Source organism: Magnolia sinica, chromosome 4, assembly GCF_029962835.1.
Source record: "Magnolia sinica isolate HGM2019 chromosome 4, MsV1, whole genome shotgun sequence".
Classification (NCBI taxonomy): domain Eukaryota; kingdom Viridiplantae; phylum Streptophyta; class Magnoliopsida; order Magnoliales; family Magnoliaceae; genus Magnolia; species Magnolia sinica.
In genome coordinates this window covers 3,148,306-3,175,445 of record NC_080576.1, presented here as the reverse complement: position 1 = coordinate 3,175,445, position 27,140 = coordinate 3,148,306, and the positions used below count along the sequence as shown (strand labels likewise).

Genomic DNA, 27,140 nt, shown 5'->3' with positions numbered 1-27,140 from the left:
CGTGAAGTAATCCGGTAGACACCTAGCGCGAGGTACCCTCGGTGCTTATAAATCTCCAGGGAACAGACTCGCCGACTCCAACCTCCGGCACGGCACACCAGATCATCGAAGAAACGAGACAGAAGGCGCGAAGCTTACGATTCTCCACGGCAGCGATCGTCACACACACACATACACATACTCTCTCTCTCTCTCTCTCTCTCTCTCTCTCTCTCTCTCTCTCGTATTGCTACTGTTTTCAGCAATGGCGACCGTCATGCAGAAAATCAAAGATATCGAAGACGAGGTATATCTCTTCTCCTTCCAAAAACCCTGATTTTTCCTCTCCAAAACCTTAGAAACTTTTCTTCATCCAGGGCATCGATCTTCCGCTTCCCGTCATGCGACAGATGCGCGTCTATGCAAAACCTAGTTGCATGATTCAACGAACTGATTTTAAGATACTTGCCAGGTTGCAGTTGCGCCATGCGTATTTGGCAAAAATGCCATTTAAAAGATTTTTCAGACGATTAATATCTTCTCTGGTTATATATCTCTAGTAGGGGGAAATGATTATCTGGCATGAAATGCCTGCAGCGGGTGATTGATACTGATGGATACTAATTGACCTTTTAGGAGGCGGTGGGTTCAATTGATGGGAGTAAAGTAGCTAGATCAAGGAATAAACTAATTGTAATGAAGTTCAAGATGCTAGATTGAAAGTTTGAATCACACAAGAAAAAAAATGCATTGATTGTGAGCAAGCTTAACAGTTTTCAAATCTTATACTTGAGGCCAGTGTTCGAAATATCGATACTATCGGCCGATATTATCGGTATCGCACTACTGCGAGACGATACACCCCCGATAACCACCGGAAGATACCAAAAAATTCAAAATCCCAATATTGCCCGATATATCATCGATATCGCACGATATATCAATGATATGGCGAGATTTCCTCTCCATTATCGTCGGAGACAAATGCACGGACAGAAAATTGGATCCGACTTGTGGAGAATTAAAAAAAAATTGAATTAGAAAAAAAAGAAGAAGAAATCGGAGCGTACCTAGCTGGAGGTGGGCCACTCGACAGGTAAGTAGGATTTTCTACAAATTTTCTTCAACTTCCCCCTTTCTTGGAGATTCCGGCAAGGAATTAGGCCGTGGTTGACATTTCCGGGTCACAGGAGAGAAATCTATCGACGTCCGAAGAAATCCAAGCGAAATCCGGAGAAATCCTTTCCGAAATGTCGAGAAATCATCGTGAGATCTGAAATTTCCTGGATTTGGGCGAGATTTTAGGGCTCTCCGCGTCAAAAAACAAGAGCGTCTGAGCCCTCTTTAAGTGATTTTGGGTTGGGTGGTGTACCGCACACCACCGAGTGTTGACGTTATCAAGTGTTGTGGGTCCCATCATAAGGCATGCCTTATATCCAAACCGTTCTTCCATTTGGCGAGCTCGTTGTAAGGCTTTAGCCGAAAAATAAGATAGATCCAGAGAACAAGTGGACCATACTGCAAACAACAGACAATAGTGGGAGATTGAACGTCTACCATTGAAACCCTTTTGAGGTCAGAGAAGTTTTGGATAAATATGATATTTATTTTTCCTCTTCATCCAGCTCTGTGTGACCTTGTAAACAGATTGGATGGAAAATAAAAGTCATGGTGGGCCCTACGAATGTTTTAACAGTGAGAATCGCTATCCCACTGCTCTTTGTGGTGTGGTCCACTTGAGCTTTGGATATTAATTATTTTTTGGCTCATGATCTAAAATAATCTCTCCAAATGGTTGAACGGTGTGGATATAATAAATATACTATTGTGGGGCCATATAACATTAAATCTGGTCTAAAAGGAAGTGGATCGGTTGGTGTGCCACACGAGGACGCGGATTGCGTACTACCCCCGCCCGTCCCTAGCTCCGAACAGGCAGGTTTGTGGTCGGGCCCACTGTGATGTATCTGTACATCCAAACCGTCAATCCCTTTTCTCATATTATTTTAAGGTATGAGTACGAAAATGAGGCATATCCAACGCTCAAGTGGACCACAACAATATAATAAGCTTGGTTGCATTAAAATGCACTAAGCATTAAATGTCAGTGGGATTAAATGCAAGAGTCATTTTGTAGGGCCCACCATAACGTTTATTTTCCATCCAATCTGTTCATAAAGTCACAAAGACATGAATTAAGAGGAAAAACAAATTTTATATTGATCCAAAACTTCTGTGAACCCCTAAAGGGTTTCAATGGCAGATGTTTAATCCCCCCATTACTTTTTTCAGTGTGGTCCACTTGATCGTTAGATCTATCTTATTTTTCGTCTCAAGTGGACTATACTCAAGGAAACAATGGTAGTTGAACACAGTACCATTAAAAACTTTTTAGGGTGCACCTTGATTTTCCCTATATTTTATTAGGCACTTAATTTATTGATAACTTCACATAAGTTTGAATGAAGAGAAAAAACAATTATCAGCTTGATCTAACCTTTTGTGGCCCACTAATGGTCAATCATCATTGTTTCCTATGGAATGGTCCCCTTGATTATTGGATCTGCTTCATTTTTTTTTTTTTTTGAATAATGTCCTAAAATGATATGAAAAAACGGATGGATGGGGTGGATACTGAATATAGTTGTCATAGTTCAATCGCACAGCGCATATCTTAGTACAATATACAAAGGAAACCTATTATGTCCATTTCTTTTTTGAGATTTTATGATTTAAAAGTGTGTATTAGGGTCTTTCTAAATAATCCCTGAAGTTTCATTGAAAAAATCAACAATTATCTTAATGTTTCCCTATGTTTCCCAAAAGTGCGATAAATTATGTGATACAAACGATATATCCCATGCGATAACCGATACGTATCTGTATCCCAAGGGTGCGATACATTGTGCGATACCGATATTTCGAACACTGCTTGAGGCCACCTCTCCCCTGCCCCCACTCCCCAACACACCACCATGGACAAACAAGAGAACTTGCTCAAATAAAATATCATTCATCTGTCTCCTATTCCACAAGGTCTATGCCTTATCTATAATGAGTGTTTACAAGGTTTCCTCCTTGAGAAAATCTCTATCATAACCTAAGGAATCTAAAAATAGAATTCCTTGCTGGCCAAGATCTCTAAAATAAGAAAACCCTGAAACATTAAAAATCTAATAATACTTATTTCCTAGCACAAAGATATTTTCCTAACATAGAAATATGAAAGAATGGAGATTATGAACAAGCTAAAAAAGGAAATTGGGTGTTTTCTCGTGCACACATGTGGAGCGCGCATGTGTGGGATGTAGCACGATTGCATCAATTCCCCCCGGCTTGGAAAAATCGGCTTTGTCGAGTTAATGGCAATGTACTCATAGAGCTCTGAATTTATGCTCCTGAAATCGTCTGCTGAGATCCACGCACTATTAGATCTCGGTCGGCCTTTCTGCTTGACAAGAAAATTCTGATACCTTTCATGGCGTGTGAAAATTATCTAATTGTCCAACACATCTTCAATGATTTTTTGAATTGACGTGGTATCGTGGGTATTTGGATAGAAGCTCGATCAAGTATTTGGGTGGAAGCTCGATCAGGTATGCATTATCACCTACCTTCTTCAAAATATGATTAGGACCTGCCTTCTTTGAGTGGAGCTTAGAATAGGAACCTACTAGAAACCTCATGTTTGAACTGCACCATAACCCTATCCCCATCTTGAAATTGTATAAGATGCTATCGAGCATGTACATGCCCCTTGTAATTTTCATTACTAAGGGTGATCTTCTGTTTGACTTCTTTATATATCTCTTTATATGCAGCGCAAAAGCTTTGGCGCCCTGACTCGATTGAGTGGCAATAGGAAGTGGGGCTAAATCAATAGATTGCTGAGGTTGCACACCAGTCGCAATTTTGAACGGAGAGTCATATAGTGTGGTTTACTGAATTGTTATAAGCAAACTTAGCTTGTAATAACATGATGTCCCGTCTATGTGATCACCAACCAAATATCGAAGTAGATTCTGAAGGCTGCAATTGACGACCTCAATCTATTTGTTTGCTCATGGATGATAAGTGCTTGAGAACTTTAATTTAGTTCTCATCTTAGACCACAAAGTTCACCAGAAGTAGCTCATAAACTTAAAATCACGATCGGATACAATTATATTGGGAACACCATATAAGTGAACAACCTCTTTGAATAAAACATTTGCCATGTGTAGGACATTCAATGTCATCTTAATTCTTATAAGGGATGAAATGGACCATCTTGGAAAAACTTGTTGACCAGAATATAAATAGAGTTTTAGGCACGCTAGGTCTTAGGTAATCCCAGGATAATCTATGCTAATGTCTTCCCATGGAGCATTTGGCACATGCAATGAAGTATAAAGATCGGTACTCTTCTTGCTATCTTTGTTTAGTTGACACACTCAGCATTGTTGAATAATAATTCCGATATCTTTCCTCAAACTTGGCTAACAGAATTGGTCTACGATAGGTCTATTATTTTGTCGATGTTAAAGTGATTATCAAGGTTACTCAAATGAAGCTCTCATATCACAAGCTTTCGCAGGAGCTTTTAGGAAGACAACCTCATATCATAACATAAGTACCAATTGTGTAGCTGTATCGTGGGTACTTGATACTTGAGCCGACACAGAATGTTGAAAATAGCTTCTTAAAATCATCATCTGCTGCATAATCTCTTATAAGTTCTTCAAATCCAATAATGGTGAATGATAAGGTAGATAATAGATGTGATTTTTGTTGAAGGGCATATGCTACCTTATTTTCTACATTTGCCTGATGCTTCAAGTTGAATGTGAACTCCTAAATATAAACACTCTCACTTAACATGCCTTACACCTAATTTCTTTTGGGAATTCAAATAGCGCAACACCACATGATCAGAATAGGATACGAACTCTTGATGAATGATGCAATGATGCCAATTGTTTAAAGCCTGTACAACAACGTAAAATTCCACATCATCTATAGAATGCTTCTTTCATGCCTCGTGACTTTTTGGCTGTAGAAGGCCACCGGATATTCTTCCTGTCTGAGGATGCCTCCCTCCTATGCCTATGTGGGATGCATCATTGGTAACCTCGAATACATTTTCAAAATTAGGATGAGAACTAGAGTTTCAGCCACTTTTTGCTTGATTTCTTGAAATCTCTTTGTCGTTGCTTTGGTCTACTCAAATGGAATGGTGTTCATACATTTAGTAATGGATGCCATGATGGATCTAAAGTTCTAGATAAACCTTCAATAAAATGTTGCTAGTCTGTGAAAGCCACGAATCTCATGAATATTCATGAGAATAGGCCAGTCGACAATAGCCCTTATCTTTTCAGGATAAGCCCTCATGCCTTTTGTTGAAACAATGAACCCCAGAAAGGTTGTGCGGGAACTCATGAAGGTACACTTATTCAAATCGACGTAGAGTTTTCTCGTGATGTAATATTTTCATTAGCTGCCAAAGATGGATCAAATGATCGTCTTGTGAACATTTATAGACGAGGATGTCATTGAAGTACATGATGGTGGATTTGCCTATGAATGGGGAATTTGTGTTATTGCCCGCATGAACGCACTGGGTGCATTATCAAGCTGAAAGGAATTGTCACAAGGCACATATGAAATAGGCATGACTTAGGGTGATATTAAGGACGAGCGTGATCGTCAAACCCAGATAAGAATAATGCGACGAATATAGACGGGCATGGGAGTCAGAATAGGGATAATGGTATGAGGCATATGAACATTGTCTTATCCACGACATCTCTTATTTCAATTTCCCAAGAGTAGAGCGTGCTCTGATTCCAATTAATGCAACTAGATCAAGGAAAAAACTAGTTGCAATGAAGTTCAACGTATTGGATTGAAAGTTTGAAATTTTGAATCACACAGGAGAAAAGATGCAATGATTGTGAGCAAGCTCAACAGTGCTCTACCTCACCCCCACTCCCCCCCTCAACACAATATCGTAGAGAAACAAGAGTACTTGCTCAAAGAAAGTATCATTCAATTGTCTCCTATTCCGTACGGCCTATGCCTTATTTATGATGAGTGTTTACAAGGTTTCTTCCTTGAGAAAATCGTTAGCATAATTAAGTAATCTAAAAATAGAATTCTGAGCTAGTTGAGATCTCTAAAATAAGAAAACCCTTAAACATGAGAATCTAATAATACTTATTTCCTGGCATATAAATAATTTCCTAATATAGAAATATGAAAGAAAAGAAATTATGAACAAGCTAAAAAGGAAATTAGGCCTTTTCTTGTGCACACGTGTTGAGCTTGCACGTGTGCGATGTGGCGCAATTGCATTAGGGAGTATCTGCTCATATGCCATAGCAGACACTTCTGTTGTGAGTGTTTCCAGGACACTTCTTTGTAACATTACTCAAAATAGTCTTTCTGCTGAGGTATCATATCATGCTTAGCTGAAATGGAAGAGTGTTTATCAAGTGTATGGTGGGGCCTGCCTTTCAACGATCCAAACTGTTGATTTGGTGGGAACCTTCATTGATTGGCATACCACATTTTTTTTTTCTTTTCTGCCAGATGGTGGCGACTGCCCTAGATTGGTAGCGTCCATAAAATGGATGCTTTATTCTACAGTTCAGAATCAACAGGAAAATTGTACACTGAACATAAGCTGAACAGTGTTTCATTTTTCTGTTCAGAAACTGTATGGTGGGGCCCACCTTTCAACAGTAGAGACTGTTGACCTGGCAGGAACCATCATGGATTGGCACACCATATTTTTTCTTTTCTGCCAAATGGTGGCAACTGCCCTAGTAGTAGCCACAAAATGAATGCTTTATTTGACAGCTTAGGATCAACAGGGAGATTGTACACCAAACATAACAAAACAGTATTTTGTTTATCTGTCCAGCAACTGTATGGTGGGGCTCACCTTTCAATGGTACAGACTGTTGACCTGGCGGGAACCATCATCGATTGGCATGCCGCATTTTTCTTTTCTGCCAAATCGTGTTAACTGCCCTAATAGTGGCCATGAAACACATGCTTTATTCAACAGCTCAAGATCAACAGGAAATTCTATACTGAACATGATGGGCAAGATTTTTCCACATCCAACACTTTTGGGCATGGCTCTTTCACTGTGAGGGCACCGAATGAACTGTTTGGATCACAGGAAGAAGAACTAAAACCAATGTTTCATTCAGCTGTTTATTTCCTTGTTTTTCTACCATTTTAGTGTTAGATTTATGTTTTGGAGTTTCCTAGAGCTCTCATTTTGAAGTCTGCAATCCTTTCTTTGTCTTTGAGTGTGTGTGTTTTTTTTTTTGGCTGCATTTGTTTATGTATTTATATTCTGTTCTAAAGCAACAGGCTGCTAGATTAAAAGTTATTGATGTCTTCTTGCCTGTTGCAGATGGCAAGAACACAGAAGAATAAAGCTACCGCCCATCACCTTGGTTTGCTTAAGGTGCATCATCCTCTTACTGGTTATTGTTCTTTTGTTGGCATTCATGTCAGTGGATGTTTTATGTTACTTGAAGCTTCTCTTTCACGTTACTTGAAGCTTCTTTTTCTCATTCCTCATGGAATCTCTATGCTGCACATTTCTAGCTACTTCTCATAACTTGTGCTTGATGCCATTCCTCTGATATAAAGTGGAACTGTGTCTTAGCCCCAAACTCGTTGCCTTTTTGTAATCATGTTTTGAATCTCTAATATGACTAGAGGCTTTTTGCAATGCCCCTTTCTATCACTAAAATAACTATCACTGCGAAAGAACAAGAACATTATCCCCCTAGATGGTTTTCGCTCGAATGGCAGACAAGACCTGCCTTCTTGCGGGAGACATGGCCCTCTTCAAGGCCACCCTATTAATTCAATTTGAAGTAACTAAAGCTCCTGTTAAGTTATGAAAAGTAGAGACTAATTTTGCTAAGTGATCGCCTCTACAACATTGGCTGGATCAATGTTCATTATTTCTAGGTCAAGAAAAACCCGATCATGGCATTCTTTGTCTCGGGCTACATAAATCATATCTACAAATCCTGGCCTGCAAGAAAGCCCAATCACCCCATCACAACCGGGAAGATCGAGTAATCCACCTCATTGACCTTGGTTGGCCCCTTTTCCACAACGCCATTATTAGATACTATGCTAAACACTATAGGAACATCTACTCTGTAGATTGGAATTCCTATGAAGATTCATTCCATACGGCCACCGAGGATGGCAATACTCTATTGGAACATCAATGACTCATCATTCGAATGTTATCTTCATCCCGCAGTTGTCCACTCCGTTGCCTGGAATCCCTGCAATGATATTCACTACGCCACAATATCTTACAATGGCCGGCTTTGTATTTTAAAGGTGGGGTAAAGATAAGGGACCCATTAGCTACGCACATGCCGATGACAAGTCTATTGTTTCATGTGATTGGAACTAACTTATCCCTGCCTGCATTGCCACCACCATATGGGGCAAAAGCTATGTCAAGCTATAGGATCTCAGGTGGCTCACAATGTTCATGTCCTCTATCGTCAAGCCCACATAGATCCGATTTATAAGGCGAAGTTCTCGCCCCACTGGCCACACAAGATTGCATCAAACACTCACAATCTCGATATGGTTCTATGTGATTATGGTTCAGAAGGGAACTACTACAACCCGGTTATCGAGTCAAAGAGATCTTGACACCCAGACAAAGGTACTCCCAATAGAGAGGGAGAAATAATTTTACTGAGATCAAACTTGTTCTTACAATACTCAAGAAAACTCACACTTAATTTTTTTTTGGAATTGCCTACCTCCTACACTAACCTCCTTTATAGAGACCATAAATGAATCTTAATGAAATCCCCCAACTAGGAGATTGATTTCAAATCAATTATAATTGATTTTAAATCAATGTGATCTACCTAAGATGATAAAAGCCTAGAAATAGTAAAAGCAGATCTAAGAAACAATCCTCAAAATCTTCATCACATCTTCATTTACATCTTTAAATCAGCCTCATATCATCCATCACATTCCCCTATATCTCCCACAAATAGTAAATTGTAGCTCTTGATATTTAGGCCCCAAATATATAAATAAATGGTAAAAAATCAGCACATGTTGCGCCATGCGGTGGGTCTTGGGCCTACATCAATTCTTCCTGGCTTTGAAAGAACTCATCCTCAGGTTGGAAACCAATCTAAATCTTTGGACTTGTATTACCTTTACGATGAATCTTTTTCTTATTTAGTGGGGCCTAGTGGTGCAACCCTGAGTGTTGGCTTGACACAACCTTTGTTGGAGTCCACTGTAGATGATGTCTACCTTTGTGGGTGCCAACTTGTTTATTGTAACTTCAAAATTCTTCGGGGATCTTGAAACATTTGCCTCGTTTTTTGTGCCACTGTCATTTTTTTGCAAAGGTGCTTCAGTTTGAGTGTTTAGGCCAATTTGCATGTCTATCAATGTGACTACCATATTAATGAATCCATTAATTGAACCATTGGTGGATTTAAGTGTAGGTCCAATGTTAATGCATCAGTCACTTCAGATATCAACTTTTCCTTTAACTTAATGGATCACTTCGTCGTTTTTAGAATTTCTACTTCAATTTTGGGTTCTCTATAACGTTCCAACAATCGAAGGATTCTATCATTGGTGTCTTCATAAGGTGAGGTTGTCCATTGTTGGTTAGGACCTTAGTGGGGACCTTCCCCTATATGTCCATGTGCTCCAACTTCAGTCTCCGGATTCCCTCCACACCAAAGCTCCTCTACTTGATTAGTGAGATTGCTTGCTGCATGCATGTGTTGATCTACCTACATTGTGAGTGTGAGAATCAATTATATTACTTGCACAAACTCTTTTTGTGTAAGCCCTTCAAAGCAACTATGAAATGATATAGAGTCGGTACTTCTCCAACGATCACCCACTCTAATACCAAATTGTGCAACCTGGTTATTGAGTCAATGAGATCTCGACACCCTAATCGCAAGAAATGGACAAGAGCACACACGCAAGAATAATGTAGTAGAGATGTAGAAATAATTTTATTGATATCAACTTTGTCTTGGAGCAGGAGGGTGGTCCTTTAATAAGAGCACACCCACAATAATAATGTAGTAGAGATGTAGAAATAATTTTATTGATATCAACTTTGGTTGTACATATCTACCATTTGAGGTTTTCTTAGTGGCGATCCTTTAATAAAAGTTATGTTACCTTTCAAATAAATATTTAGAAGAGAGGAATGGTTCATCAAAAGAAGAAAGAAAAAAAAAAAAAAAAGAAAAGAAAAGAAAAGAAAAAGAACGACGAAGACCCCGTTAATTTTTTCGGGCTTTCTAGAATCGTGTACGGCGCCATTGGCCATCCCTTGTTTAATTTTTTCAAGGTTTTATCATGTATGACATCCCTTGTTTTGAAAATTCCAAAGTCTATAATATTGGGTTTATTGAATTTAGGTGCACTGGCAGTTCATATCTTTGTGAAATGATTTTCTTTGAGGTTTGATTAAATTGATTGAAAATATAACTAGATTTTCTTGTTTTATATCATACAAGGCTAAGCTTGCAAAGCTACGAAGGGATCTCCTTGCACCCCCTACAAAAGGAGGCGGTGGTGGCGCTGGTGAAGGCTTCGATGTTACCAAAAGTGGAGATTCACGAGTCGGGCTCGTGGGTTTTCCATCAGTTGGGAAATCTACACTCCTTAACAAATTAACAGGAACTTTTTCAGAGGTATATGCTAGTCTTCTTGCAAGCTTGTGGATATGAAAGAGTCTCTTACAAAGTTTATTTCAATGATATGTCTTTGTTTATTGTTTCTGACATTTTGAACTAATTCTGTGTCATATGAAGGAATTGGTTGAATGCCCTACCATTCAATTTAATATTGGCTCTCATGAAATGCGCTATTATTGCATGTCCCACAATTCAATTATTGAACTAATTCTTTTTGTTTGCATGTGTAGCATCTTTCTAAAATTCCAGGTTGTTGATTGGTAGTGGCTAAATACATATAAGAAAAATGATATATGAGCTTTGCAATTGCAGCTGTTTGGAAACTACTGGCTGGTTGTATTGTATATTTTTTGTGTGTTTCTTGAAAAGTAGTTTTCTTGTACAGAAAACTTCTCTTTATTTGCAATATGGCTTTCTACTTCTTTCACTTAATGTCAACGTGCCTTTTCATGCATCCGTTGAAAGGCATTTTCTGATAGTTTTTTTTTTCTTTCCTTTCTTGAGTCAGTGAACCTTAATTCTCAAGAAGGTCAGGCATCTCTATTTTCCATTTAATGCCGATAGTTCAGTATTATATCTTTTTTATGCATCCAACAAATTCTTTCATTATTAATATTCAATCCTTGACTGTCATATGAAAGTTCCAAATCTCAGTTTTTACACATGCATCCATGCTAGTTTGAAACATATTATTGAGGTCATAGTGATTGCACCTAACGAGTTCCATGTGACAACTGTCACATCATACAGTAGTGTTTGGCTTGCTGTCCAGTGGAAATCCAGTTACTATTTGCGTGTGGATTTATGAGATTTTGTGGGCAGAGACCAGACAGCTGGTATTAAGTAGTAAGAAGGAAGCATCATAACATGTTTTATCCAGATAGTGAAGGATTGGTCATCGTAGCTTTTGCAGGCTTGGCAGGACTGCTCATCAAAGCAGTACTTGTGAAACGGAACATGCTCTTCTATAGTTCATCCCTCTCAAGGATCTGGATCAAGAATACGTACTTTCTTCTCATCCACATCTGTTGGTTGAAGAAATATTTTTTGTGCTATGGTATTTCTGGCCCCATTTTCTAGAGATGGATCAATTACTTGAACCTCTGAAGTTCTGTCATATTTCACATTTTCACTGGGGAGGAAATGCCATGGTTGAGGGGTTCCTAAGGTATAGGTTGTCTTAACAAAGTTCATGACATTATATGCTGGAATCTGGACGCCTAATCTCACTTTCTTCCTTTTCCATTTTAATAAAGTTCTAGATTTGTTTCACAAAAGGGAAAGAAGCAATTATATGAATGTGAAAAGAACAGGTGATGCTCATACTAGTATGTCTTAGGATCACCATGAAAAAAGCAATTTTATTCTGCAAAAACTTGTTTTTCATGAACTGAAAAGTTGAACAATGTCTTTGGTTTCTTCTCTTGTGGATTTGATGCATGCCATTTTCTCAGTAAATTTGTTTGCTTGGTGGTTGCAAGCTTGAAATGCTTTTGATGTGCCTTTATTATTAACATCTATGATATGAAACCTGTTCGTTACTGTTAAAGTCCCTTGATATACATTGATACACCATCCTCTAACGGCTCGAGTTTTTAGATCAACTGGTGATTTAACATGGCTCGAGCTTTTAGATCAAGTGGTTCTTTGCCATGGTATCAAAGCGGAGGGTCTTGTGTTTGAATCCCGGGCGCAGCAAATATGCCTCCCTAATATGTTCCCATCCGGAGTTCCACCCCTCACGTGTGGGGGAGTGTTAAAGTCCCTTGATGTACATTGATACACCACCCTCTAGTGCCTCTTGTTTTTAGATTGAGTGGTGATTTAACATGGCAAAAGCTTTTAGATCAAGTGGTTATTTGATAGTAACCCTTTCTCTCTTTTATCCATTAGCTCTTCTAATATCTCGTTCTTTTACAGGTTGCTTCATATGAATTTACCACATTAACTTGCATACCAGGTGTGATCACGTACAGAGGTGCTAAAATTCAGGTATACTCTGGCACCTCCAAACATGTCTTGAAGGGTGTTATACTGTAATATGTCTGCTTATTATTTGTTCTGATTTCAGTAATTTTTATCATTTTGGGGCGTTGGTGACGTATGAAAGAAATTATTAAATCTATCAAACAGGAAACTCAAGTGCTATAAAGGCTGTCAAGCTTTAATTATGGTGTTCATGAGAAATCTTGAGTTGTCCACAACATTTGCCCTTCCAAATTGAATTTTTCTACCATATGATCTATTTCCACTTCAATTTGATAATAGGTTGTTATAGAAGTGATCCAAGCATATAAACCGTCTTTCGTCAGTCTTAGTTGACATTAGATCTAATTTTAATATTACACATTGAGAGCAAAACTTCAACACCAGGTGTGACATTTGTGATTTTATTATCAGCAGCTGGAACCCTTTCTTTTGAGCATCTGTAAAACAATTTAAAACTCTGTTTGCATCTTCTCACTTATTTTGCCACCAAGTCTGAATAACTTGAGATTGTCACTCAGATTTGGATTTGCTTGTCCACTGCTAAGCATATGAAAGCTTGGAAGAAGTTTTTTTTTTTTTCTCCTTTCCTTTTGCTTTCCTTTTCTTTTATGTATTTATTATTATTATTATTATTGAATATTTAAACTTGGAAGAAGCATGGGGAGCATATTCCAGGAAAGCAGCATGTTTTGGAAAAGCAGAACCGTTGTAGTTTTTACGCTTGTGGCCTTGTGAGTAGTCTCTTAGAATCATAGTTCTAGAAGTCGGTGACTTGGCTGGAAACTTGGTCGAGCTAAATTGGTGAGATTTTGAGCCAAGTCTTAGGGATCTTACTTGTAACTCTGACTTGGATGGGACTCAATGAGTTGGTTCATAACTGACTATACCCGAATTGACTCGTGGAAACCCGAACGGAGTCACTTGGTCTAGTGTAAACTGTTTTGTTGGCTAAAAGTGGGGTACTGGGTTATGAACCTACGACTTTGAAAGCTCACATCATATCCACCATGCCATCGATAGCTTCTTTCTGCTTACTACAAGTATTTTAAATATTTAACTATTTGAAACTATTTTAGTTATTTTTGTTTGATTATTAAATACCGAGTATGTTCTGTTTTAACAATGTATTGTTACCATTTGGAAAGAAAAATTAATAAATAAAGATTGTGTGGAGTCAAGTGAGGACTCGGTCTTGTAGACCAACCCATTGGACATTGAGTTGAGGCGAGTTTGGGTTTCTGAACTGTGATTGGAGTAATGGCTTGTAAGTTCATTACTTACCTTAATTCAAGCAATTATGGTTTGTTTTTGCAATCTAGATTGATTATTATGTATGCTTAAGCTAAAGGTCTGTACTCAAAAAAAAAAGAAAGAAAGAAAGAAAAAAAGAAAAGAAAATGTGTGAAGACTCTTTACAGTTTGGACAGAACATACTATGGGACATGTGGTAATCCTACAATTTTAATTATTAATAAACTGATGAGAAACATGCAATCGGAACTTAGGTTTTCTACAAGTAATGTCACACAGTGTTCGAATTATCGGTATCGCACAATGTATCGCACCCTTGGGATACAGATACGTATCGGTTATCGCACGGGATATATCGTTCGTATCGCATAGTTTATCGCACTTTTTGGGAAACAGGGGGAAAATTTGGGAAAATGGTTGAATTTTTTAATGAAACTTTGGGGATTGTGAAAAAAGACCTCCATACACACTTTTAAATCATAAAATCTCAAAAAAGAATGGCACATAATAGGTTTCCTTTGTAGAGGGTCCTAAGCTCTGCGCTGTCCGATTGAACTAAGACAACTATATCCAGTATCCACCCTGTCTATCTGTTATTCTATATCATTTGAGGACATTATGTAAAAAATTAAGCAGATCCAATAATCAGGTAAACCATATCATAGGAAACAATGGTGATTGACCATTAGTGGGCCACTTGAACTTTGAATATGCTTCACTTTTTGGGCTAAAATCATAAAATTATATGGTAAAATGGATGGATGGAGCGGATAAAATACATGAGTTATAGTGGCCCCACAAAGTTTACTCACTACATCGTTCCCACCCCAGATGCACGCGGATTTCCTGCGAAAACCTTTCGCAGAGAGTTCCTGTGCTGGAACCCAGACGGGCCCACTGTGATGTTTGTGAGAAATCCTCCCCTTCCATCAGTTTTGTGAGTTTATTTTAGGACAATATGCCAAAAATGAACCAAGCTCGAGTGGGCCGTGCTAAAGGAAAATGTGGTTAGGGAAGTTCCTACCGTTGAAACCTACCAGAGTTCGACAGTGATGTTTACGTGCCATCCTTACCATTAATAACTTCATTCCTATAGGGATGAAATGAAATCACAAATATTAGCATGATTCAAAACTTTCATGGCCCATGAATATTTCAACTGTGGACATTCAATTATCATGTTTTCGGCCCACTTGAGCTTTGGAAACGGTTCATTTTTGGCATCGTGTCCTAAAATAAACTTACAAAACGGATGAACGGATAGGATTTCTTACAAACATCACAATGGGCCCCACCTGAGTTCCCAACGCAGGAACTTAATGCGAAAGTCTTTCGCAGGAAATCTGCGTCCGTCGCAGGCGCTCCTCCCGCTCAGGTTGTCTGAACGGTTGAAAGTGAAATGGGCCCCACAGTAATGTATTTATTATATCTATACCGTTCATGCATCTGGAGAGATCATTTTAGATCAAATGAGTAATATCCAAAGCTTAAGTGGACCACACCACAAATAGTTGTGGGGACTGATTCTCACCGTTAAAACATTTGTAGGGCCCACCATAACACCCACCATAACGTTTATTTTTCATCCAATCCATTCATTAGGTCACACAAATCTGGATGAGGAGGAAAAACAAATATCATATCGATCCAAAAATTTTGTGACCCCAAAAGGGTTTCAATGGTAGACCTTTAATCTTCCACTGCTTTTTTCAGTGTGGTCCACTTGATCTTTGGATCTGTCTTAATTTTTGGCTCAAGTCTTACGACGAGCTCGCCAAATGGACGAACGGTTTGGATATAACGCATACCTCATGATGGGACCCACAAAACTGGGTGACGACGTCAACACACCAATCGGTGGTGTGCGGTACGGAAGCGGATTGCGTACTTAGTAAATTCTGTGGGGCCCACCGTCATTCATGCATTGTATCAACTCCGTACATCTGCTTTATTATATAAATTTAGGGCTTTAAACCAAAATTTAATCATATCCAAAGTTTAAGTGGACCACACCACTTGAAATGGTGTGAATTGAAGTCTACCGTTGAAAAGTTCTTGGGGGCCCACAGAAGTTTTAGATCAAAGATGATTTTTGTGTTTTCCATTCATCCATGTCTACGTGATCTTATGAACAGTTTGGATGACAAATAAACATCACTGAGGGCCTTAGAAATGTTTCAACGGTGGAAATCAATACTACCACTGTTTCCTTTGGTATGTTCTACTTGAGCTTTTGATATACTCGGTTTTGGGCTCAACCCCTAAAATGATCCGGAAAAACGTATGGACGGCGTGGATAGACCACATACATTCAAGGTGAGCCCAACTAAGTTTACTCAGTACGATAAGAGTGTACTGAGTAACTCAGTACGCAATCCGATTTCGTGCGGTACGCCACCCTATTCAAAAAAAAGGGCCGGACGCCCTTTTTTTTCTAAGCGGAGAGGGTTCCGGCCCCAAAATCTCCCAAATCTTCAGATTCCGGCGAAGATTCTCCAGATTTCGACGAGGATTTCTCCCGATGTCGCCCAAATACCCGGATTTCTTCGGATTTTGACGGATTTCTCTCCCAAATCGAAGATTTTGCTTGCACTAACCTACGAAAGAAGCTTCGATTGGAATGGCCCACCAAATGGAAGCTTTCGATGATGATGATCTCTTGTACAGGTACCGAAATCCAGTTTCTTGTTTTTTTTTTTTTTTCCGATTTTTTCGGATAATTATAGTTTCGATTTTTTTTTTTGATTTTTTCGAGGAAATCGCGTGATATCATCGAAATGTTGTGCGATATTGACAATATATCAGCCGACATCTGAATTTGGGATTTTTTGGTATCTTCCGGGGGTTATCGGGGGTGTATCATCTCGCATGGGTGCGATAACGATAATATCGAACACTGATGTCACATAAATATGGATGCTTGATGCTTAAGCATTAACTTTTTTCTACGTTCTTCATGTAGCCAATGAATTAACGTTAATTTCTGAATAATTTGGTGTTTGTTTTATCATATATAAGGCTTCCTGTTTCTCATTTCTTTCTGCCTTATTTTGGTTACTTTCTTATGTGATCACTTTCTAAGCACTTAAATTTCAGAAATGATTTTGTATTCTTTCCATTTCCAAATCTATAATATGCAAGGTTTACTTCTAGAGATATGCTTTGCAGTACTGATATTATTTTCCTGACAGTTGTTGGATCTCCCAGGCATTATCGAGGGTGCAAAAGATGGGAAAGGCAGAGGAAGGCAGGTAATTGGTTTTATTTGTAATTCCTGCCAAAGTTGCCTTATCCAGTCTTTCTTGTTTCCAGAAACATGCATTATAGAAACTTTTTTGTGCTGCCATGCATAAAAGCTTGCAAGTGCTGTAATCTGGTAATTGCATGGATGCAAATAAAGATTTATTGGACAATATAATTAAAAATTTGACTGCCACACTCCTGTTTACTTGCACCAACTAAATAATCAGTAAGCACGGTTTGTCAGTTTTCTTAGTAACTTTATCTTGATTGCCTGGAAAACTTACTATGGAATTGTATCTTACCTGTGATTAAGCAAAATCATTAGGAAGCATGCTGTCCTCTCCAAACAGGAGGAACTGGTTTTGTGAATCTTCCAAGTTGTTTTCCTTGTGTAAGGAAATCCGGTCCATGGATATGTGAAGCATTCCCTTTTCTAGAGCTGACAAGGGAGACCTGTAACCTAAAGCATAAGGCATATGTTCTTGGTTGTTGCTTACATTTTCTGTTAACAACTGCTTGGTTGCTTTCAGAGGCATTCCCTTTTTTATTGACTGCTTTCTATTTGACAGTGAACTGTGGTTAGTTCTTCAAAATTTATTTTCTTGTTTGTTTCATACTACACAGTGCTAGACACAAACTTCTGATCTATGCTTTGCTATAGGGCCCGAGCACAAGTCTGATCTATAATCATGGGTGCTTCTAATGTTGTGTGATAATCTTATCATCACGAAAATATTAACAGATTTTAGATAATTTAATATAAAGATTTTCATTTTTGATGAACATTACCCTAATTTATAGATGTTACGTCATTATGATCCAGGTAATCAGCACTGCCAGGACATGCAATTGTATTTTAATTGTTCTTGATGCAATAAAACCAATAACTCACAAGCGGCTGATCGAGAAAGAGCTTGAGGGATTTGGCATAAGGTAGTTTTGGGTGACATCTTCCCTACTTTCTTGAATACTCTTGTTCTTGGACGTGTTTGGAATTTTCTTATGGTTGCAGTTTTCCTTGATGTCTGAGCAAATAAGTTATGGCAGGTTATTCCTCATTTTCTACTTGCATGCTTTTCATATCCTATTTTCATGCCGTACATTCTACTTACTTTTTGGTTAATTAATCAATTGGGTTCACTGGAAACACATGAAAACCTGCAAAAGCTATTGATAGTATTAGTAACTAGAATGTGAATGAAATTATATCTCATAACAGCAACTTATTGTTGAAGGCTCTAAAAGGGCAAGGGGAGGGCCAAAAGGACGTGGGTGGATGTAGTAAGAAAAAACTTGATGAGCTATCACAGTGTTTTTGGTAGCGCTCGTAGTGTATGCTACAGAGCATGTAGCATAGCGTATGCTACCTAAAATCTTCTCCTCCTTTTTTTAGTTTTTCTTTTATGCTAGTTCAACACCTATTTTAAAATGGTGATGATTCATCCCCATCACACGTGGCACTACATTAGATCAATTTGGACCATCTAAATTTTGGTCCATATCATGGATAGAGCACTTAGATCAATCCAAACCATCCAAATTGCTGTCCATATTGTGAATTTGTGAGGTTTCAATAATAAAAAAAAAGAGGTCACACTGAGAGATGTTTGAAAGCAAAGAGACGGAGAGATTTTGCATGGAAATATGTGGTTGACGATCCAGATTCACAATAAAAAACTAATACGAATCGTGCATTTTGTAAAATTTATCTCATTTTTTAAAAATATATTTTAATTAAAAAATATTAAGTATCGTGTAGCTTATGCTATACGGTATGTAGCTTACGCTACATGTTATGGAGGGCCAAACGCTATGCTATGTGCTACACGCTATTTAAAACACTAGACCTATGGCGTAACTGAGGATAATGACCTTGATAAAGCGGAATGGCAGAATAGGATTCATGTAGAAGTCGGCCCCAAATAGTTGGGATAAGGGTTAGATGATGATGATGATGATGATAGTGGCTGTAAAATCCTTGAAAAAAATAGTGGTTGTAAACTTGGCGTGATTTTGTACTTTCAAAAGATGTGCTTCTAGCTTCTTTTGAATGACCCAAACCAGCAACATATATCTTGGTTGCTAAGCTGGGTCATATTAATAATCTGAAGTGGAAGAGGTCTAAACCAGCAAAGTTTGATAGGAAACAAAATCAGTGTTACAACTTAATTAAATCTAATCAATTAAGTATTTCCTTGTTGCGTGCTATTAGCCTACATCTATGTGGAAGAGGTTAAACTATTTTCTTGTGTGGTGACTGGTGACCCATTGTTCTCATTATGGTCTTGTACCAGCTGTTTCTGTTCGGTGGCCCATGGAAAAGAGGAAACTGTGGAATCTTTGCTTCTCAGCAACTCTTTGGTCCTTTTAGAAGGAAAGAAATGGTAGAACTTTTTTATAATGGGTCGCTCTTGTCTTCTAATGTGGTGGAGAATGTAAGGCCTTATGCATCTCTTGGGCAAGTTCAGTTAAGAAATTATTGGGGCACCATATTGTTAAAAAGTACGGAGTGGGTCTAACCTTCAGAAACGGTCTATGACTCTTCCCAACATTTGCCTCATGTGTATGAATGCTGTAGAGTCGATAGATCATCTCTTTCTTCATTGTCCCTTTGCAAGGAAAGTTTGGATTGCATTTCTGGTTTTGTTCGAAGTTGCTTGGGTAATGCTTTCTTCAGTTAACACATGTTTTTGGGCTTGGCATGAAGGGATCCTAAGAAAGGATGAATTAATCATTTGGCGCATGGTCTTGCAAGCAGTTTTGTGGAACATTTGGAAGGAACAAAGGTGTTTCATAGTAAAGGTTTGTGGGAGGAGGTACTTCGGAAGTCTAAAAGAGATGTTCTAGAGTTGGTAACCTGGGTAAAGAATGTTAAAGATTGTAAAGTTGTCTTTGATGAAGTTGTAATATGGGTTTGTATTTTTTTTCGCTATGACTTGTCTTAGTGACTTATCAATAAAACTGCAGTACTGTTAAAAAAATGGAGTGAGTTGGATGTTGTCCACATGTAATGTGGGAGTGAACATGTGTTTTGGTTAGGTGAATTCTTTGCCCCTTTAGGGTCTTCGTAATAAAAATTCTTTATCAATAGAAAAAGAATTGGTATTTTGGAAGTCTAAAAGAGATGTTCTAGAGTTGGTAACCGGGGTAAAGAATGTCAAAGATTGTAAAGTTTTGCCTTTGGTGAGGTTGTAATATCAAGGTATTCCATAATGGTAAAGGTGGCTGTAACGGCCACCACCTTCACCTTTATGATATGGGGTGTAATGGCCGTTACGGGGGCCATAACGGTCGTTACGGTCTCTCTCTCTCTCTCTCTCTCTCTCTCTCTCTCTCTCAATTGAAACAAATAATCTGAAAAACCTGTATTGGTCCTGTAATGGACTGTTATTGGTCCTTTACGGGAGATGTAACGGGCTGTTATGGGGGTTGTAATGGCCTTTACGAGTCATTTTTTCTATAACAGCCTTTATGACCCCGCAATGTGTAACGGTTTCCACTGTTACATTTACGTAACGGCCTTTACGGCACACCATGTGTAATATGGAGTTGTATTCTTTTCTGCTATGACTTTTGTCATAGTGGCTTATCAATAAAACTGCAGTACTCTTAAGAAAATGGAGTGAGTTGGATGTTGTCCACATGCAATATAGGGGTGAACATGTGTTTTCGTTAGGTGCATTCTTTGCCCTTTCAGGGTCTTTGCAATAAAAATTCTGTATCAATAAAGAAAGAAAAGAGTTGCCAATATATAGGCATGATCTAGTGAGACTATAATTTCCAATGCATAGGCACACACATGCCTAACCCGTTGGTTGTGGTGTTCGTTTCTATGGACGTGCTTAAAGGACACCTGTTTTCAAGCTAGCAAGGCTATAATTTCTAAATACAATTAAGGCTTGTTTCTATGGCACCAAACAATTGCAGGTCATCCAAGAGAGCCATCTTTGAGTCCCCTTCCGATCAGCATGGGACACTAAAAATGCAAAAAAATGCCATTTTTTTAGCTGCACCTAAACTCTATACTTAGCTTGGATGGCATCTCCATGCCTTGTAGGGATTTGGAAAACCATATGCTTCGGTCCACTGTCACCCGTAATGGCTCCTCTAATGCCCAAATCACCTAGATCTTACATTGCCAATCATTTATTTCCAAGACATCCTCAAAAAGTGCAAGCCTTCATGACCCTTCTCACAACCTTTATCCAAGTCCTTTTAGGCACCATTTGGCAGATGCCTAAAAATGAGTTCTTGTCATTTTAGTTAATAGTAATGGTGTATTATAGATCTTAACCTCTAATGCATAATCACTGGTAACATTTTTTTTTTTTTTTGGTAACACGAACTCATTATGTATTAGAGATGAAAACCCTAATGCAAATTACTGTTAACTAAAATGTGATCAGCTCCTTTTTAGGTCTTGGCCTTGGGCATTTCTCTCATCCTCTTTTCATGCCCTTTAACCCAATCAAGCTCCTCATCTTTATTGGAGCTGTCTCCTGGTCTTGGAGTACATGAACAAGCCATCTCAACATTTTGCCTCCTATTGGGACCACTACTGGTCTGCTCTGGATAACCTCATTCTTAATTCTGTTCCTTTTGGTCTTCCCACATATCAATCTCAACATTCATCCTCTGTTCATGTTGCCTTTTAACTGCTTAACATTCTCCCGCACAAGAGTATTGGCGGAGAATGAAATGAGAATAGAACTTCATTTTGGCAACTCTATAGCAGTAATGTATAATCTTGATTCCTTTTACAAGTTCTACCACAAGAACCGCTTGACTTGGAATGTGAGAACAGAAATGGCTAGCAGATTCCACTGCTTGACTTGGAACCTAGTGCTACTCTCTGAACCTTGCTTAACTGCAGAGTTCTGATGGCCTGGTGCATCAGTGTTGGTCTGATCACATCCTTAAGAGGCTTCCCATCATCATCATCGGCCTTGTCCCAACTAATTGGGTTCGTCTATGTGAATCCCGTTCCACCATTCTACTTGAAGGACCATATCTTCAGTTAAACTATAGGTTTGTTGGGTCTTTTCTTACTAGCTCCCCCATGTCCTTTTGAGTCTCCTCTTTCCCCTTTAGAGCCTTCAATTTGAACCAACCCACTTCTTTAACTGGATATCAAAATCAAAGCTCTAATTCTATGATTTTTTATGCAAAACATGAAGAACCAATGGATTTGTAACCATTTGACACTGATTTAACATAATTTCAACAAAAGAAAAGGCATCAGAAAATGGATTGAACATGTGGGATATATCGGCACACTACTTGTGCGTTTCGTATCGCACAGGTGGGATACAAGATATATCGTGGGATATATCAGCCAATATCGTTGATATTTAAAACATTGATCTTGACGTCCACATTTCTGCTATGCTCATCCTATGAACATGTTCTTTTGCTGCCCAACATTCTTTCCTATCAAGATGATTACTGACAATGTGGAATATTTGATAGTCTGTTTTGGGAATGTGGAATGTGCAAGGAATTAAAATATTATGCAACTCCATAGGAGTTTGATGTACATATGATTCTCTTGCTAGAGTGACTTGAGGGTCACTTATTTTTGGAACCTTCTTGCTGCTTGCCTGCCTGAGTTTGAGGTGCTTTTTGAATCTTTACAATTCAAGATTTGACCTTTGGTGAGTTCAAGGTTGCCCAATGGAGTATCTGTTGATGGAAAATTGGCCATCTTACTCTATGAGAAGAAAGCTTGCAACTTGCAGGAAGCTTTTGGTAGTCTGGTGTTAGGGATTGTGAGGTGGCATATTGTCCATGAAGAATGGCCGATTATCCTACACAAGTTAATCAATTCATGTGGTTGACCCCAAACTTGTGTTGCTGCAATTACAACTTCTCATTAGATAAGGCCGTTATTTTTTTCAGTCAGTGAGAGCTCCACAAAGATACATTGTTGGGGCATTGATGTACCTTGCATGGATTTTCTATTAAAGAACATATTTTGGATTGTGTTTTCCATTATTGTTTATTATTTGATGGGTAGCTTAGTGATATATTTGTTGGGAGTTTTGTGTATATGTACCGAGCATTGTTAAAACAACAATTGTTGCTTTCCCGAACATTAAGTCTACACATCGGCTGGGCCTCTTAATCCATCAAGAAACTGTGTATTCGGAAATGTTCTTGTATCATGTCTTCTGGTTTAGGTTGACAACGATTCACTTATTACCATGTCCCTGTTTCTATTTTTGGTGTTTTGGTTGGATTTGCTGACTTATGCACTCATGCATTCATTTTCCAAAGTTGCTCCCTTAGTTCTTACTGCAAGTATGCATGCCTATAAATTTCCTTGGTTAATCTTCCATTCCTAAGGAATTTTGGTATTATAGTGCTGCCTTGGACTGTGCCAGTTAGTCATCCCCAGGGAGTTCTGTGATAAATCTTTAAACTATGAGTCGCTGTTTGTTCTTTGAGCATTGCTTGAACTGCTTGAACTTTGTTTAAATTGATTTACTTGTGTTTTGTTTCAATTCGGTTTCTATTTAATACTCTGTTATTCTTCTGTCAGGTTAAATAAGGAACCACCTAATTTGACCTTTAGAAAGAAGGATAAGGGTGGGATCAATTTCACATCCACAGTGGCGAACACACTCCTGGACCTTGAAACTGTGAAGGCAATATGTGGTGAATATAGGATCCATAATGCCGATATATCTCTTCGATATGATGCAACTGCTGATGACCTCATAGATGTTATCGAGGGCAGCAGAATATACATGCCCTGCATTTACGTTGTCAACAAGATTGACCAGATAACACTTGAAGAACTGGAGATCCTCGACAAACTTCCTCACTACTGCCCGATTAGGTAACCTCATGATAATTCTTTCTTAGTATGGTCTCAATCATACCCGCCCTTGCTTTTCCTTCTCTTTTGGGACTTGGCATCCTGAAAGATACCTGGGTGTTTTTTTTTTCTTCTTTTTCTTCTTTTGATAGGTAACACTACCATATCATGTTCTTTTGAGCCTTTCCTCATCATGTTTGCATTCATCTTGCTTGCGTGTCTTGCCTATCATAGTTCTTTTATACATGGCATGAAAATTTACTGCAGAAAGATAGTGATGCTTAATTTCTTGAGTCTATGGTGTAGCTGTGGCATGCATCTTACCTTTGTTGGCTTTTGAGCCGTGAACTTGACACTTACCTGTAAGACCGTTAAGAAGGAAGTTTATTCATCATCACACGTCTTTTCTAAGTGCTGGAAGGAATGCTTGGTGGCAAAAATAACTCTTACATGTTTAATGGTGGATATTGATCCTTAGGTTTGCTTTGTTATCTACACAGGTTTAAGATTTTCATGAAGTGGTGGTGGTTGTGCTTCCACCACAACCATCATTTGCAAAATGCGCTGGTGTTTTAAAACCGAACCTAGACCTTGTGAGAAAATTCTAAATATCTATTCCATGGATAAGTTAGTGATAAAGTGCCAAGAGCGTGGTTTCTTGACTCGGCGACTTGTACCAACTTGTTCGGTCCTGAGTCAATTCATGATTTGCCTGAGTCAGGGCGTGACTCATCTGAGTTGGGCCAATTCACACTACTCGCTTGTGGCATCTTACGGGATCAGATTTGATTGAGTTTGATCAGAAGAGCTGTCAATCCATGGCCAAGAGAACATCTGTTTTTTTTTCACATGCACACACACCCCACACACTCACGCCGTAGTGGGATTTCACCACCTATGGGTACTCGAACCCTCGACCTGGCATTGAAACTCTTGTGAGTCTACTGCCAGGGCAGGAGTAAGGACTCGAACATCTGTGTTAAGGTTTAGGAATATATGGGAAAAGAAGGCATAACGCATGATGGTTCTCATTGTTGACATAATGAAGAATCATCTGCCAATCTGCACCTCTAAACACACTCAAAGCATTCAACACAAACTGAGATCCAATGGAAACTTACCGAATTTAAGTTGATTGTATGAGTCTATTCATTTACTTTCCGCAGGAGCAACTCATCATATTTACACTCCCCGACACATCCTGATTCCAGAGGGGCAACTTGTTGAGTTGGGTCCCATTTCATATCTACAAGATGCCATTAATTGCACCCGCAGGGACATTTGTGCATCAGAGTGGGCCCAATATACTTGACCAGATAAAGCTATGTCATCCCTTGATCTACTCAATTCAGAAAATAGATTTTCCAGAACTGGCAGCAGTACCCTCTGTAAACATGCATTGCAGGTGTGGCTCTTAGAAAAGCATCGAAGTGCCTGGGGCTCTGGAACAATTACTGCACCTGTTCTTAAGGGTCTGTGTAACATGGTTGCTTGATTGAATTTGTGCCACATCTATTTTTGTATAATGAATGGTTGAATCGATTTTAGTTCATTAGGATGCTGAGTCATGCATCTTGTAATCAAGTTTTGCTGCAGCTTCATATTTACTTTTGAGCATTCAACTTCTTGTTTGTAATGCAGAGCAATCCTAGGGTTGGCTTCATCATCGTTTGCCATGAAGCACATATACTGAGGTCCTTGATGTGATGCCTTTTTTGCTGCAGTGCTCACCTGGAATGGAATCTTGATGGCTTACTGGAAAAGATATGGGAATACCTTGATCTAACTCGCATATACACAAAGCCAAAGGGAATGAATCCAGACTATGAGGACCCTGTAATCCTTTCCTCCAAGAAGAGGACAGTCGAGGACTTCTGCACTAGAATCCACAAAGATATGCTAAAACAATTTAAATAGTGAGTGTCCCTCCATCCATTCCACACCTCCAAATTTTCGTTTCTGCATTTCCCGTGTTCTTTGTGATCTTTTGGGTTGCTCCTTTTAACTAACCCCGGTCTATTGAAATTCAGTGCGCTAGTTTGGGGATCCAGCGTGAAGCATAAGCCTCAGAGGGTTGGAAAGGTTATCTGTCCGTTTAAAACAACTGATTTTTAGTTTGGTTTGGTCCTGAGAGGAATGGCTAAACATATGATCTGCATGATGAGAGATGAAAGAGGTGATTTGCTGCAAATGTGCTAACATGGCACACGTATGTGATATCCTGGCTGTTCATCAGCTGAGGTCCACTGTGAACTTGCTCTGGAACAAAAATCAGGCCCCTTGGCTCATCAAGTGGGCCAAGTGTGTACTCAGAAAGTGCACAGGTTGAATGAAATAAAAAAAAAAAAAAAGACCAATGGTCTTGTTCTCGATGGACTCACCCATACAATATATTTACTGGCCTGATTTTCTTTGGCCAGGGCATGTTGGTGCTGGGCCCACTTCTCACACAGCCCTGAATCCCCCCTTCAACCTTTCCTCATGCAATCAGCTTAGCATCCCACGGTCCTTGTGCAAAAAGTCATGCAAGTAATCTGACATATTTCTTGATCCTGCAGGAGCATGAACTTGAAGACGAAGATGTGGTTCAGATAATAAAAAAGGTGTGACTCAGGGCATGTGGATTGATCCCAATCTGAGAAAGTTGTTGTGATGGTGAGAGAATTTTAGATTGAGAGGAAGTATCGAAAGTGAAACAGAGATGTGGTGTTGCACCATCGTAGCCCGGGCTTTAGTTTTGGTATGGCTTCCTTAGGCGGACATGCATATAAAGGCATTGTTTTTCTGTTCAACATATGGAGCCTGTTGCACCCTCATATTTATAACGATCCAGCATGTGGTGTGGTATGAGCGTTTCTGGCTGAAATTGGCTTGTCAGCGGCCATGTAAAATTTAAAAAATTATATTAAAGATTTCAGTTTTTTTAGAATTCAGAATTCCAGGTATGTGTAGGGACGGCTACACTCCTATGATAGTTGGCCTCCATTTACACTCCCAAGGTTCACCAACATTTTGAAAATGGTGGTTGAAGGGCACCCAGATTGCCCCAGTTGGCTGCATCCCTCCACTGTTGTCTATTGTATGGTGTTGGGTTGCTAGTCTCTCTCTCTCTCTCTCTCTCT

General features: G+C 38.9%; 1 protein-coding gene across 1 annotated transcript; it reads left to right on the top strand.

Moving 5' to 3' along the window:
* LOC131242161 (developmentally-regulated G-protein 3) lies at window positions 1-26,947 on the top strand. The gene is made up of 10 exons (XM_058240620.1): window positions 1-286; window positions 7,391-7,444; window positions 10,536-10,712; window positions 12,636-12,707; window positions 17,147-17,206; window positions 18,022-18,131; window positions 23,740-24,039; window positions 25,743-25,934; window positions 26,049-26,100; window positions 26,577-26,947. The coding sequence occupies exons 1-10, from the start codon at window positions 245-247 to the stop codon at window positions 26,625-26,627; spliced, it is 1,110 nt and encodes a 369-aa protein (XP_058096603.1). The 5' UTR covers window positions 1-244; the 3' UTR covers window positions 26,628-26,947.
* Window positions 26,948-27,140: the final 193 nt, after the last annotated feature.

Bases quoted from the DNA above. Each gene is read 5' to 3' on its own strand.
- LOC131242161 (XM_058240620.1), top strand. From the start codon at position 245: ATGGCGACCGTCATGCAGAAAATCAAAGATATCGAAGACGAG. The intron at 10,713-12,635 runs GTATATGCTAGT...GTTCTTTTACAG, and splicing joins TAACAGGAACTTTTTCAGAG to GTTGCTTCATATGAATTTAC. The intron at 17,207-18,021 runs GTAATTGGTTTT...ATTATGATCCAG, and splicing joins GGAAAGGCAGAGGAAGGCAG to GTAATCAGCACTGCCAGGAC.